This window comes from Rissa tridactyla, chromosome 20 (genome assembly GCF_028500815.1).
Source record: "Rissa tridactyla isolate bRisTri1 chromosome 20, bRisTri1.patW.cur.20221130, whole genome shotgun sequence".
Classification (NCBI taxonomy): Eukaryota; Metazoa; Chordata; class Aves; order Charadriiformes; family Laridae; genus Rissa; species Rissa tridactyla.
In genome coordinates this window covers 6,116,815-6,129,202 of record NC_071485.1, presented here as the reverse complement: position 1 = coordinate 6,129,202, position 12,388 = coordinate 6,116,815, and the positions used below count along the sequence as shown (strand labels likewise).

The 12,388-nt window shown below is 56.1% G+C and overlaps 1 protein-coding gene and 2 long non-coding RNA genes across 4 annotated transcripts; all 3 read left to right on the top strand.

The window, feature by feature from the left end:
- Positions 1-225: 225 nt before the first annotated feature.
- Positions 226-2,129, top strand: LOC128919614 (uncharacterized). Its single transcript, XR_008469916.1, has 2 exons — positions 226-287; positions 1,918-2,129. It is a non-coding gene; the product is annotated as an uncharacterized LOC128919614 (long non-coding RNA).
- Positions 2,130-2,432: 303 nt separating this feature from the next.
- On the top strand, positions 2,433-12,337 carry LOC128919612 (uncharacterized). 2 transcript variants are annotated; one of them, XM_054224991.1, is made up of 2 exons: positions 2,433-2,833; positions 10,947-12,337. In XM_054224991.1, exons 1-2 carry the CDS (start codon positions 2,433-2,435, stop codon positions 11,341-11,343), a joined length of 798 nt encoding a protein of 265 aa, XP_054080966.1. In that variant the 3' UTR covers positions 11,344-12,337. The 2 variants fall into 2 exon arrangements, 1 of the variants encoding a protein (XP_054080966.1); XR_008469914.1 differs by lacking the exon at positions 2,433-2,833 and adding an exon at positions 9,489-9,948.
- LOC128919613 (uncharacterized) lies at positions 5,156-6,560 on the top strand. The gene is made up of 2 exons (XR_008469915.1): positions 5,156-5,333; positions 5,529-6,560. It is a non-coding gene; the product is annotated as an uncharacterized LOC128919613 (long non-coding RNA).
- Positions 12,338-12,388: the final 51 nt, after the last annotated feature.

The following is a 12,388-nucleotide window of genomic DNA, read 5'->3' as shown; positions in this document are numbered from 1 at the left end:
AGGGGCGTGATTGGCTGCGCCGGCTGGAGCGGGCCCGGCGGGCAGGGGCGCGCGGGGCGGGAGGGGAGGGGGGGGAGCAGCGCGGGAGAGCCCGGCCCCGCCCGCAGGGGTGGGCTCCTCGTGCGAGCGCGCGCCCCGCCGTGCAAGCGCGTGTGTCACACCCCCCCCCTCCGGTGGTGCCTCTTGCACCAGCGGCACCCCCGCGGGGGGGGGGGGGGGAAGGCGGGGGGTATCGGGGTGCAAGCAGTGAAAGTGTGCGGGGGGGAAAGTGTGCGGCGGGTGTCAAGGTGCGAGCAGTGAAAGTGCAAGGGGGGAAAGTGTGCGAGGGGCACGGGGGTGCAGCGGGGAAAGTGTGTGAGGGGCGTCAAGGTGCGAGCAGTGAAAGTGTGCGGGGGGGGAAAGTGTGTGAGGGGTGTCAAGGTGCGAGCAGTGAAAGTGTGCGGGGGGGGAAGGAGTGGAAGGGGCACGGGGGTGCAAGCAGTGAAAGTGTGCGGGTGGGGGAAATGTGCAAGGGGTGTCAGGGTGCAAGGGGGGAAAGTGTGCGAGGGGGAAAGTGTGCAAGGGGCATTGTGTGCGAGCAGTGAAAGTGTGCAGGGGGGAAAGTGTGCGAGGGGTGTCACGGTGCAAGGGGGGAAGTATGCGGGGGGGGAAGTGCAAGGGGCGTTAGGGTGCAGCGGGGTGAGTGTGCAAGGGGTGTCAAGGTGCAAAGGGGGAAAGTATGCGGGGGGGAAAGTGTGAGGGGTGTCGGGGTGCAAGCAGCGAATGTGTGTGTGGAGTGTGCAAGGGGTGCAAGCAGTGAAAGCATGCGGGGGGGAAGTGTGCAAGGGTTGTCAGGGTGCAAGCAGGGAAAGTGTGCGAGGGGTGGCGAGGTGGAAGTGGGGAAAGTGTGCAAGGCGTGTCAGGGTGCACACGGGGTGAGTGTGCAAGGGCTGTCGTGCAAGCGGGGAAAGCGTGCGAGGGGTATCATGGTGCAAGCGGGGAGAGCGAGGGGGCGTTAGGGTGCAGCGGGAAGAGTGCGAGGGGCGATGGGGTGCAAGCTGGGAAAGTGCAAGGGGTATGGTGCAAGCAGGGAAAGTGTGTGAGGGGCGTTGGGTGCAAGCAGGGAGAGTGCAAGGGGGGAAGTGTGCGAGGGGTGTCAAGGTGGAAGTGGGGAGAGTGTGCAAGGGGGGGGGAGGGAGTGTGCAAGGGGCGTTGGGGTGCCAGCAGGGAAAGCGCGAGGGGTGCTGGGTGCAGGCAGGGGCAGTGCAAGGGGTGTTGGTGTGCAAGTGGGGTGAGTGTGCAAGGGCTGTCGTGCAAGCGGGGAAAGCGTGCGAGGGGTGTCGGGGTGCACGGACCCACAGTCACGGGTGGGAGGGGGCTCGGGCCACCCCTGGGTCCGTGGCCCCCCATGGTAGCCCACCCAGCCCTCCCCAGTGTGTTGGGGTGAGGGACCGCTCTGGGTGGCCCTGGGGGTGTCCAGGGTGGGCCCCCCCAGCTGCCCCCTGCCCCACGCCTCCGGGGTGCCCTGGGGTGCACCCGGGCAGCAGGAGGGGGCAGAACGGCAGAAATCGGGGTGCTCCATGAGCAAAAGTGGGATTTTTCCTGGAGGACGTTGCTGGGGGGAGAGCAGCAGGAGTTCCACAGCCCCAAACACCCCCGATTGCTCCCCAAAGCGCCCGCGGGGCCGGCTCAGGTCAGAGCTGTGAGTTTTGCCTGCGGCAGGGTTTATTTTTGGTTGTGTTTTGGGGGTTTTCTGGGTGTCTCAGCTCACGCAGAGCCCGGTGTCCTCTCCTGTCCCCCCCGTCCGGATGAGGAGCTTCGACCATGAAATCAGCCCAAACCAATTCAATTTGGTAGACTTAAAGAGATGGAGGCAAAGTTTTCGTGGCCCGGGGCTCCGGGAAATGGCACCGACTTTCCTTTCATTCCTCCTCGCAGGATTATTTGGAATTCGACCTCGCATTGTGTGGTGTGTCCCGAAATCAAGGTTAACCGTTTGCACGAAGCACCGGGATAACGCCAAGCAATTTGTCGCTGCTTGAGCCTCAGGGAGCAAGAAAAACCATCCTCTGAGAGCCCCAAAAAGCAGAAAAATGAAGTTCTTGGTTTTCCCGTTAACCACGAAATGAATAAATCCTGGTCGGTTCTCATCCTCGCCGCCTGTGCGGGTGCCCGGGGTCAGTAACCCTGGGGCTGGCGCTGGCACGGGTTCCCCAGCGCTCCGCTGGCCCCGTGTTTGTGCTGGGAAGTCTCCGTCCTCCGTGGGAACGCAGCACTGCTGGGGGAAAAAAACCCAAACAAAACAACTCATAATTACAGCGTCAGGCCCGTCGCTCGCTCCTGATTGATTTGGGGGACCTGGCAGCGTTTTCTGCCCCCCTCCCTCCCCAGGGCAGTGCTTGTACCCCGCGGCGGTGGGAGAGCCGGAGGTGAGACCTGGCCACCGTCCTGGCATGTCCAAGCCGTCACATTGTCCCTTGAGACCAGGCGTCATCAACTGGATGGAAACGCGGAACGTGGAAAGCAGAGACCATATAACCAGTCCTTCAACAACACGCAATTTAACACAGCAATTGCTAAATCTCTCCTTCCTTTCCCCCCTTTCCCCCCCCCCCGCCCCGATCTTGCCCCATGGCAGAAGCCACTGGATTATCATGGCTTTGCTTCCTCCGAAGGAGACAAAAGCCAAAGATAGGATGTTGACGGACGGTTTGACGCTCTGCTCTCCGGCGCCAATGCCGTGTCGGAGCCGGAGAGCCGCCTGCGTGGATGTAATTCCAGCAGCCAGCGCTCCCCAGTGCTCCCCCGTGTCTGCAAGACGTAAATCAAACGCGGGCACAAGAACTTCCTTTTGGTAAGGCGGCTTTATTTGAGGAAATGCCTGAATTGAAACTCGAGGGGGAACACTTTCCAGTATTGCTCCACGTAGTTTACGTAGGTTTTCTACTCCAGAAACAACAGTCCAAAGCAGGGAACCTCCATCCCGTGCTTTTGGCAGGGCAGAGGAGGGTGGGGAAATTGCAGTGTCGCTTATCTTAATGAGCCCTTTCCCCTACCGTCTTAAGTCTCGCGCCCTGATAAAAAATAGTATGAATCAGTCTGAAATATGGTGCTGTTTCCAGGTAGGAACAGGTTATATTTTAACCCCGAGGAGCACTGGCACGAGGGATCCTTTCTGCCCCTGGCAGGGGTCACCCCGGGGCACAGGGAGCAAGAGATGCTGAAGCGGAGATGCCCGGATTGTGGATTTTCCCCACCTTTGTGAAGAAAGGGACAAAACTACTTGTCGTTTATGGAAGGAAAATGGGGCAGGGAGTCTAGTCTGGCTTGTGGTTTTGTTGTGTTACGCATCCCACCGGCAGGAAAAGGAGCAGCCTGTGTCTCTGGGATGGTTTCCTGCCATCCCTGCCTGACGTGGCAAGTGCGAGTCATCCCTCGCGGGTCATCCACAAAGGGAACTCAAGTCTATTTAAAAAACCTGCCTTTGAAAAAAAAAAAATCGGTCTTGTGCAACCATTCCCTTGCTGCCTCACAGGGCACAAGCGCTGCCAGGTGCATCCCGTCCCGGAGCCACCCTGGGGGGTACCTGGTCCCTCAGGGGCTCCGTGAGCCCCCAAACTCCATCGGGGTAGAGAAGCAGCAAAGAGCAAAGCCGTTTGTGCTGTGCTATGAAGATGCTGAGGGGACTGGAACATCTCTCTGATGGGGAAAGGCTGAGGGATTTGGGGCTCTTCAGTCTGGAAAAAAAACGACTGAGGGGGGATTTTATCAACGCTGATCAATACTTCAAGGGGGGGTGTCAGGAGGACGGGGCCAGGCTCTTCTCAGTGGTGCCCGGCGACAGGACAAGGGGTAACGGGCACAAACTTGACCGTGGGAAGTTCCATCTCAAGACGAGGAGGAACTTCCTTGCTGTGAGGGTGGCAGAGCCCTGGCACAGGCTGCCCAGAGAGGTGGGGGAGTCTCCGTCTCTGGAGACATCCCAACCCCGCCTGGAGGCGTCCCTGTGCCACCTGCTCTGGGTGACCCTGCTCTGGCCGGGGGTGGGACGAGGGGATCTCCAGAGGTCCCTTCCCACCCCGGCCACTCTGGGATTCTGATTCTGTCAAAAGCCCGGCCTGGCGGTGGGCTGTGTGGAGAACGCTCATTTATACACCAACAAGTCGATGCAAAATACACCGGCCACAATCTGCAGGCACGTTGCATCACTGCGAGCAGCCAAATGAAACCATGAATCAGACCCACAGATCCGAGCCCTCGCCGGTGCGTAACCTTTTTCAGGGGGCCTCTGCGCCGGAGAACAGCTTTTAATCAGCAGAAATAATAACCACTGCGAGAAAAATACTGAGAAATTTACCCCTTGCCACAAAAAAAAGATACTGAAGGACTGGAGCGTGTCCAGAGAAGGGCAACGGAGCTGGTGAGGGGTCCGGACCACAAGGAGAAGGGGCTGGAGAACTTCTGAGGAGCGGCTGAGGGAGCTGGGGGTGTTCAGCCTGGAGAAGAGGAGGCTGAGGGGAGACCTTCTCGCTCTCCACAGCTCCCTGAAAGGAGGGGGTAGCCAGGGGGGTCGGTCTCTTCTCCCAAGGAACAGGCGATGGGACAAGAGGACACAGCCTCAAGTTGCACCAGGGGAGGTTTAGGATGGATATTAGGAAAAATTCTTACACCGAAAGGGTTATTAAGCATTGGAAGAGGCTGCGCAGGGAAGGAGTTGAGGCATCATCCCTGGGGGGATTTAAAAGCCGGGCAGACGCAGCGCTTAGAGATATGGGTTAGTGATGGGTTTTGTCAGAGTCAGGTTGATGGTTGGACTGGATGATCCGAAAGGTCCCTTCCAACCCAGGCCATTCTCTGATTCTCTGATTCTATGAAATGAGGAAAAACCTGCAAAATGAAGTGAAATGCTCCTGGCTTTCCGAAGTCCCTGCCCAAAGAAGGTGCCTGCGGCCCCCGTGGCATCTGCCTGGCACTAGGCAGCTGATTAGGAGGACCCGGGTTGGGTTATCGCGGGCGCTGGCTGGGCGGGGGGTGCAGGACACCCCGGCTGCACCCACGCCGATAAGGCAGGCGGACACCTTCTGGGAACTACAGAAATTGAACCTTATCTACAAGACCCAGCGGGATATATGTTTTTTTTAATTTTATTTTTTTTTTTCACTTTCCAAATCTCCGAGTTGTCTAACAGCTGAGCAACACATTGTTTTGGGGGGTTTTTTATCCTTTTCACGACCTGCCGCCACTGTCACGGAGCTGGGGGGTGAAGAGGGGGAACGGCAGCAAATTACACAAATAATAACAAATTACACGTTTGCTGCCACATAGCAGCGAATTACAGGACATTTCTTTTTACGGTAAGCGTTCAGCAGCACGCGATTGTATTTTTAATTGTGGAAAGGAAAAGGCACCCGTTTACGGCAGTGTGTAAAGCGCTCACTGTAGAAGAGGGATCGGAGCAAACGTTAAGGGCGTATATTTGCAACCTTATTTACTGTCAACCAGCCTGAGCTTTATGTCCCCACAGCCTTTTTTTTTTTTTTTTTTGCTAGCTTGTGTTTCCAGATGCTTAGGCTGGAGGAAGGATGGTTTCCATGCGGGAATCACCGGTGCTGAGGGAGCAGGACACCCCGGGACCCCAATTCCCCATCCCGCACGGCGTGGATGCAGCCCCTTCCCGGCACACTCGGCCACCGCCAGCCCCGTCCCTCCTTAGAAACCTTCAGTGCCTCAAAATAAACTGTAAAGCGAGTCCGGAACTCTTTCCCCAGAACCGTCCTTAGGTCAAAAGGCAGCATCAGCCCCCAAAAGTTGCCCTGGAAAAGAGTCTCTCTGCCCCCAGCCTGGATTTTCCTGCCCATCCGGCTGCATTTTGTGATGCTCCTGGGAAGAGGCATCCGCTGGGAAATATCAGGCTCTAGGAAACCCAACGCGTTCCAGTTATTTTTTATCTCCATATTAGCAAATGCACATAAAAACCAGCAAACTGTGTTGTTTTGTCTTGGGGGTGGACTGACCCACTTATTTGAACATCAGCGTAAGGCATCCCTTGGTTTTAAGCCCTCGCTGAGCGCACGGAGAAGCTGGTGGGTAGATTAGGACTGGAAAATCAAAAGAACATTAATCCCTGCTCCGGTACAAACTCCGAGCATCTCTTTTTTTTCTGGCCTTGATTCAGCAGACCAGCGCTCCAGCTCACCCGGGTATTCCTTTCCTAGCCGGTGTGCGTATAACAGGTTTAGGTGTAACAGATCAACGCCGGTGATGCCATGAAAACGGACGCAAAGAAAATGAGAGGGAATGGAGCCCTAACGAGGCCGCGGGGTTATTCCTACGCCAAAACGACCGAAATCTTGAAAAGTCAGCACTGCGGCTCCACTGAAGCGACGCAGAGATCTCCGGCGCCCATTAACATTTATGCAACCTCAGAGGCAAAGGAGGTGTGGATGCGAGGAATTTGGCCTGTGGGTTTTATTTCAGCGCTCACATAATCTGACCTAATTTACCACTACTTCACTCAATGGATTAATGGAAGAGGGAGAGGCAATACCCAATGTGTATAATTAAGTCTGACTTTTGTATTACTTCCTGGACCGAATTTTTTTATTTTTTTTTTCCCCATCAACTCACCTTTCTGGTTTGAAGCCCTGGGGAAACAATGGGAAAGGCGCAGCACATGCTGGGGGTGCTTTCGGGATGGACCGGTGGCACTGGGCAGAGGAGGCTGGAAGGATCCCACGGGGTTTGCTGGGTTTGGGTACGGCTCTCCTTCTTTTTTGGCTTTGTTTCATAAAATCATAGAATGATGGAATGGTTTGGGTGGGAAGGGACCTTAAAGCCCACCCAGTGCCACCCCCTGCCCTGGGCAGGGACACCTCCCACCAGCCCAGGTTGCTCCAAGCCCCGGCCAACCTGCCCTTGAACCCCTCCAGGGATGGGGCAGCCACAGCTTCTCTGGGCAACCTGGGCCAGGGGCTCATCCCCCTCACAGCAAACAATTCCTTCCCCAGATCTCATCTCAGTCTCCCCTCTGTCAGTGTAAAACCCTTCCCCCTCGTCCCGTGGCTCCCCTCCCTGCTCCAGAGTCCCTCCCCAGCTTTCCTGGAGCCCCTTTAGGGACTGGCAGGGGCTCCAAGGTCTCCCCGGAGCCTTCTCTTCTCCAGGCTGAACCCCCCCAGCTCTCTCAGCCTGTCCCCCCAGCAGAGGGGCTCCAGCCCTCCCAGCATCTCCGTGTCCCTCCTCTGTCCCCGCTCCAACAGCTCCGTGTCCTTCTTGTGCTGAGGACTCCAGAGCTGGATGCAGGACTCCAGGTGGGGTCTTCCCAGAGCAGAGTAGAGAGGCAGAATCCCCTCCCTCGCCCTGCTGGCCACTATCACTTAGCAAATTTCTAGCACTTAGCAAATTTGGATCCAGAAAGGAGGAAGAAAACCCTGGCCTGGTGTTCAGGGGATGTCTTTAAAGCTGGGGATGATCCTGCTCTGCCACGGACTCCTTGCATGTCCTTGGTCAAGTCCTTTAATTTTGATGGGCTTTCCCAACTCTTAATCATAGAATCACAGAATGGTTTGGGTTTGAAGGGACCTTAAAGACCACCTCGTTCCACCCCCTGCCCTGGGCAGGGACACCTCCCGCTGGGCCAGGTTGCTCCAAGCCCCTCAAGCTTTTGTGTGATTAAATGATGGTGAGCTCAAAAGCAGGAGATGAAGGCTCTGCCAATGAAGCAGTGGCTGGTGGGCAGTCCTGGCCTGCTGCCACAGTGCAAACAAATAAAAAATCGGCATTATTTGCCCCAGAGCGAGCGCAGCCAGCAGGTCTGGGGAGGTCAGGCTGCGGGGACACGTCTCCGCCTTTGAAATGGGAAGAGGGGCGTTTTGATAAATAAAGACAAAAATGCAAGCAGAAATATCCAGCTGGGAGATGTGGCTCAGCCCTGCCTCCTCCTCCACATCCCCCTCCACACCCCCACCGGCCAGAAAAACCCCAGGGTGCTCCCCCTTGATCAGCAAAGGGCAGGGGCCGGGTGTCCCAGCTGCTCCCGTATCTGCTGGCCCTGGTGTGCGCTGCCAGCTGATACTGGGGAGGGTGCGGTGGGGTGGGTGATGTGGTCCCCTGAGATAGGGGCCCGGCAGCCAGCACACACCTTGCTGGGGCTGTCAGGGTCGACCCGCACCTGTCCTAGAGGCCATTTCTCCTTTGGAAATGGGTGATGCCTGAACGTCCCGCTCACGGCGCTGCTCTGGGTCTCCATCACGCTGGTTTCTCCAGGCACCAATTCAGAGAATCACAGAAAGGTTTGGGCTGGAAGGGAACTTAAAAACCATCCCGTCCCACCCCCTGCCCTGGGCAGGGACACCTCCCACCAGCCCAGCTTGCTCCAAGCCCCGGCCAACCTGGCCTTGAACCCCTCCAGGGATGGGGCAGCCACAGCTTCTCTGGGCAACCTGGGCCAGGGGCTCACCCCCCTCACAGCAAACAATTCCTTCCCCAGATCTCATCTCAATCTCCCCTCTGTCAGTGTAAAACCCTTCCCCCTCGTCCCATGGCTCCCCTCCCTGCTCCAGAGTCCCTCCCCAGCTTTCCTGGAGCCCCTTTAGGGACTGGCAGGAGCTCCAAGGTCTCCCCGGAGCCTTCTCTTCTCCAGGCTGAACCCCCCCAGCTCTCCCAGTCTGTCCCCACAGCAGAGGGGCTCCAGCCCTCCCGGCATCTCCGGGGCCTCCTCCGTCCCTGTTCCAACAGCTCCGTGTCCTCCCGATGTCCCCAGCGCTGGAGGCAGCACTGCAGGGGGGTCTCCCCAAGCAGAGCAGAGGGGCAGAATCCCCCCCTCGCCCTGCTGCCCACACTGCTGGGGACGCAGCCCAGGCTGCGGGGGGTTTCTGGGCTGCCAGCGCACATTGATGGCTCGTGTCGAGCTTCTCCTCCACCAACACCCCCAAGTCCTTCTCCTTGGGGCTGCTCTCAAACGCTCCTTCAGAGCGAGCCCAATGATTTTAGCAGCGTGGCTTTATCCCAGATTTCCTCCAAATTGCGCAGGGGGAATAAAGCAGGATTTGGTGCTCGGAGGAAACCTTCCTCCCATGGAAAACGCCAGGAGCTCTCCTCGAAAGATCACCCCAGGAAGAGTCTGGGCTCGCTTCACCAGCACGAGCAGCAGCTGGTGGGGAAGGTTTTACTCCCACTGGTGACACTGTTAACGGTGGAATGAAATATATTCACAAACAACTAATATTTTCTCTGTCGCTGCAAAGAGCATGCATCTGGAAATAATTAGCATGCACAAAAACAACTTGCACATTCCTCCTCGGCCTCCATTTTGGGCCGCCTGCAGACTCTGGCAGCGATGGTTTCATCGGCAGCTCTCAATTTCTGCAGATTTTTCGACATTTCTAACGCCCAGCCCAGCCCAGGCCCACCCTTGGCCAAAGCTCACTGGTGACACAGAGCCCACACTCATCCCCGACGTGGGGGTTTGGGTTTTTTTGCATGGTTTGATGGCAGCACTGGCTTTTTTTTTTTTTTCCTCTTCTTTCCTTTTTTTTTCCCCTCCATGAAGCCTTCGCCGCCACTGACATGCTCCTACTTGTGCCTTTGTCTCTGAGGATGACGGCAGCATCGGGGGCCGGCTGCCCTACAGCCATTCCCCTCCAGAAATCACGAGTTGCAGCCCCTGCTTTCGGTGGAATTAAGCTTGGAAAGGGACCGAGGGGCTGCTGGTTTTTCCGGTGGGACCCCGTGTGATGCCAGGATGGGTCCCACCAGCCCGGTGGGTGAATGTCCTGGCAGGGGTCTGCTCCCTCCTCCGAGCCCATGCTCCGGCAGCTGCCCCAGGGCTCCACGTTTCTTTTGCAAAGCAGGAGCAGACCTAAATGTCCTTGTCCTCACAGGTCTAAATCTCCTTCTCCCCACAGGTCTAAATCTCCTTCTCCCCACAGGTCCTGTCACTAGCCCAGCGTAAAGCCAGGAGGATGCAGAGAGGTGGGGGTCAGTCTCTTCTCCCAAGTAACAAGCCGTAGGACCAGAGGGAGCAGCCCCAAGTTGCGCCAGGGGAGGTTTAGATTGCATATTAGGAAAAATTTATTCACAAAAAGGGTTATCAAACATTAGAACAGGCTGCCCAGGGAAATGATGGAATTGTCATCCTTGGAGGGATTTAAAAGCTAGGCAGACGTGGTGCTGAAGGACACGAGTTAGTGGTGGTTTCACAGAATAACAGAATTGTAGGGTTGGAAGGGACCTCTGGAGATCCCCTCGTCCCACCCCCGGCCAGAGCAGGGTCACCCAGAGCAGGTGGCACAGGGACGCCTCCAGGCGGGGTTGGGATGTCTCCAGAGACGGAGACTCCCCCACCTCTCTGGGCAGCCTGTGCCAGGGCTCTGCCACCCTCACAGCAAAGAAGTTCCTCCTCGTCTTGAGATGGAACTTCCCACGGTCAAGTTTGTGCCCGTTACCCCTCGTCCTGTCCCCGGGCACCACTGAGAAGAGCCTGGCCCCATCCTCCTGACACCCCCCTTGAAGTATTGATCAGCGTTGATAAGATCCCCCCTCAGTCGGCTTTTTTCCAGACTGAAGAGCCCCAAATCCCTCAGCCTTTCCCGATCAGAGAGATGTTCCAGTCCCCTCATCCTCTTGGTGGCCCTTTGCTGTCCCCTCTCCAGCAGTTCCCTGTCCTTCTGGAACTGGGCTCGGTGCTGCTTCGCTTCAGGGCTTCGTGCTGGTACCCGGCAGCCACCATCAGGCTGGGTGTTCGGTTTTCATGGAATCATGGAATGGTTTGTGTTGGAAGGGACCTTAAAGACCACCCAGTGCCTCCCACCAGCCCAGGTTGCTCCAAGCCCCGGCCAACCTGGCCTTGAACCCCTCCAGGGATGGGGCAGCCACAGCTTCTCTGGGCAACCTGGGCCAGGGGCTCACCCCCCTCACAGCAAAAAATTCCTTCCTCAGATCTTACCTAAATCTCCCCTCTTTTGGCCCAGCTTTGTCCCAGTTCCCTCCTGCCGGGCTCCCAGGGCTGAAGGCCAAGCCTGTAGGGCAGCAGTTTGCGACGGCAGAGGGAAGGAGAAGAAGCGGAGAGGCCCGGCAGGTCCCGCTCCTCCTCTCTGGGAAGTCGTAGGGACCGCAGGGCACCCATTTGTGACCTTACAAAATCTACCATCCCATCGGATACCCCTGGAAAAGCAGCGATTGACCCAGGAGAACTTCATGCAATCATCCTCCAAACCTGTGCCAGGACACGAGGCCACGCTCGATGTCACCACGGCCACTGGGATGGGGCTGAAACTCCCTGGAGACCCCGGGCACCGCTCCCCAGATGCCCCCCACGAAGCTCCCCAGCCGTTCCCTGGCGTTTTTCCTCTTATTAACACGTTCTAGTTGGCAGGAGAACCTTTTTCTTTCCACTTTCTCCCAGCAGCTGTGCTGCCGCTCAGTGGCAACACGTAGGAGGGTCCCTTCCTTCCCCGGCAGATTTTCAGCCCCTTCGAGGCACGGAGAGGCTTTTTTATATACTTTTTTTTTAAAACCAGATTCGCTTATTTATGACTTATTCATAAATATTTATGCCTCTATTACAGGCGCTACAATACCAATGTATATTTATAATACATAAACATATTTATGTTTGTGTATTTATATTTGTAAATTTGTATTTTTATATGCTGTTTGTATATTTATAGTTGTCTGTTTATACCGGCAACGTAATTTATAGCTTGCACAGCCCTGCGGGTGCTGCAGTACCATTGTGTATTTATAATTGTTCTGGTTGGAGCGACACAGGACTCATTTCTCTTCTAATGCCTGGGAAAACTGCCCTTTTAGAAGCCTCTGGTGCCTGAGCTGGTGAAAATATTTACTTTACCGCCAGCGACGGTATGTGGGATTCAAGACCTCAGTGTTTTTGAGCTCGCCAGGTGCGGGGACGAGGAGGAGCGAGACCCGGGCGCTTGGCCCAAGGTGCCAACGGGGTTATTTCATACCACAAACGGCACATTCCGTAGAAATCAGAGAGTTTGCTGAGGAGTTTTCTCTCTCTCCTGTGATGCCTGTGACGCTGAGAACTCCTCGCCCCGGTGCCGGAGCCCCGAGCCCTCGCAGGGTCCCACACCGGCTGTCCCCTGCGGGGGGAATGGGCTGGGTATGATTTTTATTGGTGTATTTTATATCAGTATGGGAATCAACACTGGTTCTTTAGTATTATTAATGTTAATTATTTAGACTTATCCTATTAAATCTGTTTATATTTCAACCCTCGTGTTTCCTTGTTTTACCCCGATTCCCCTTCCCGGGTGGGGAGGGATCATTGGATGAGAGAATAGTTGTCTAAATGACAATAAACTGTGGGTTTCTGAAGCCATAGCAATGATATATAAACAAATACTTATATTTCTATTTCTAAATCTCTATCTATATGTTTATGTAC

What these genes read in the sequence shown, in the direction of transcription:
- LOC128919612 (XM_054224991.1), top strand. Translation starts at nt 2,433, where the DNA reads ATGTCCAAGCCGTCACATTGTCCCTTGAGACCAGGCGTCATCAACTGG. An exon ending in GGCACAAGAACTTCCTTTTG is followed by an intron (nt 2,834 to 10,946) that starts GTAAGGCGGCTT and finishes CTTTTGGCCCAG; the next exon opens with CTTTGTCCCAGTTCCCTCCT.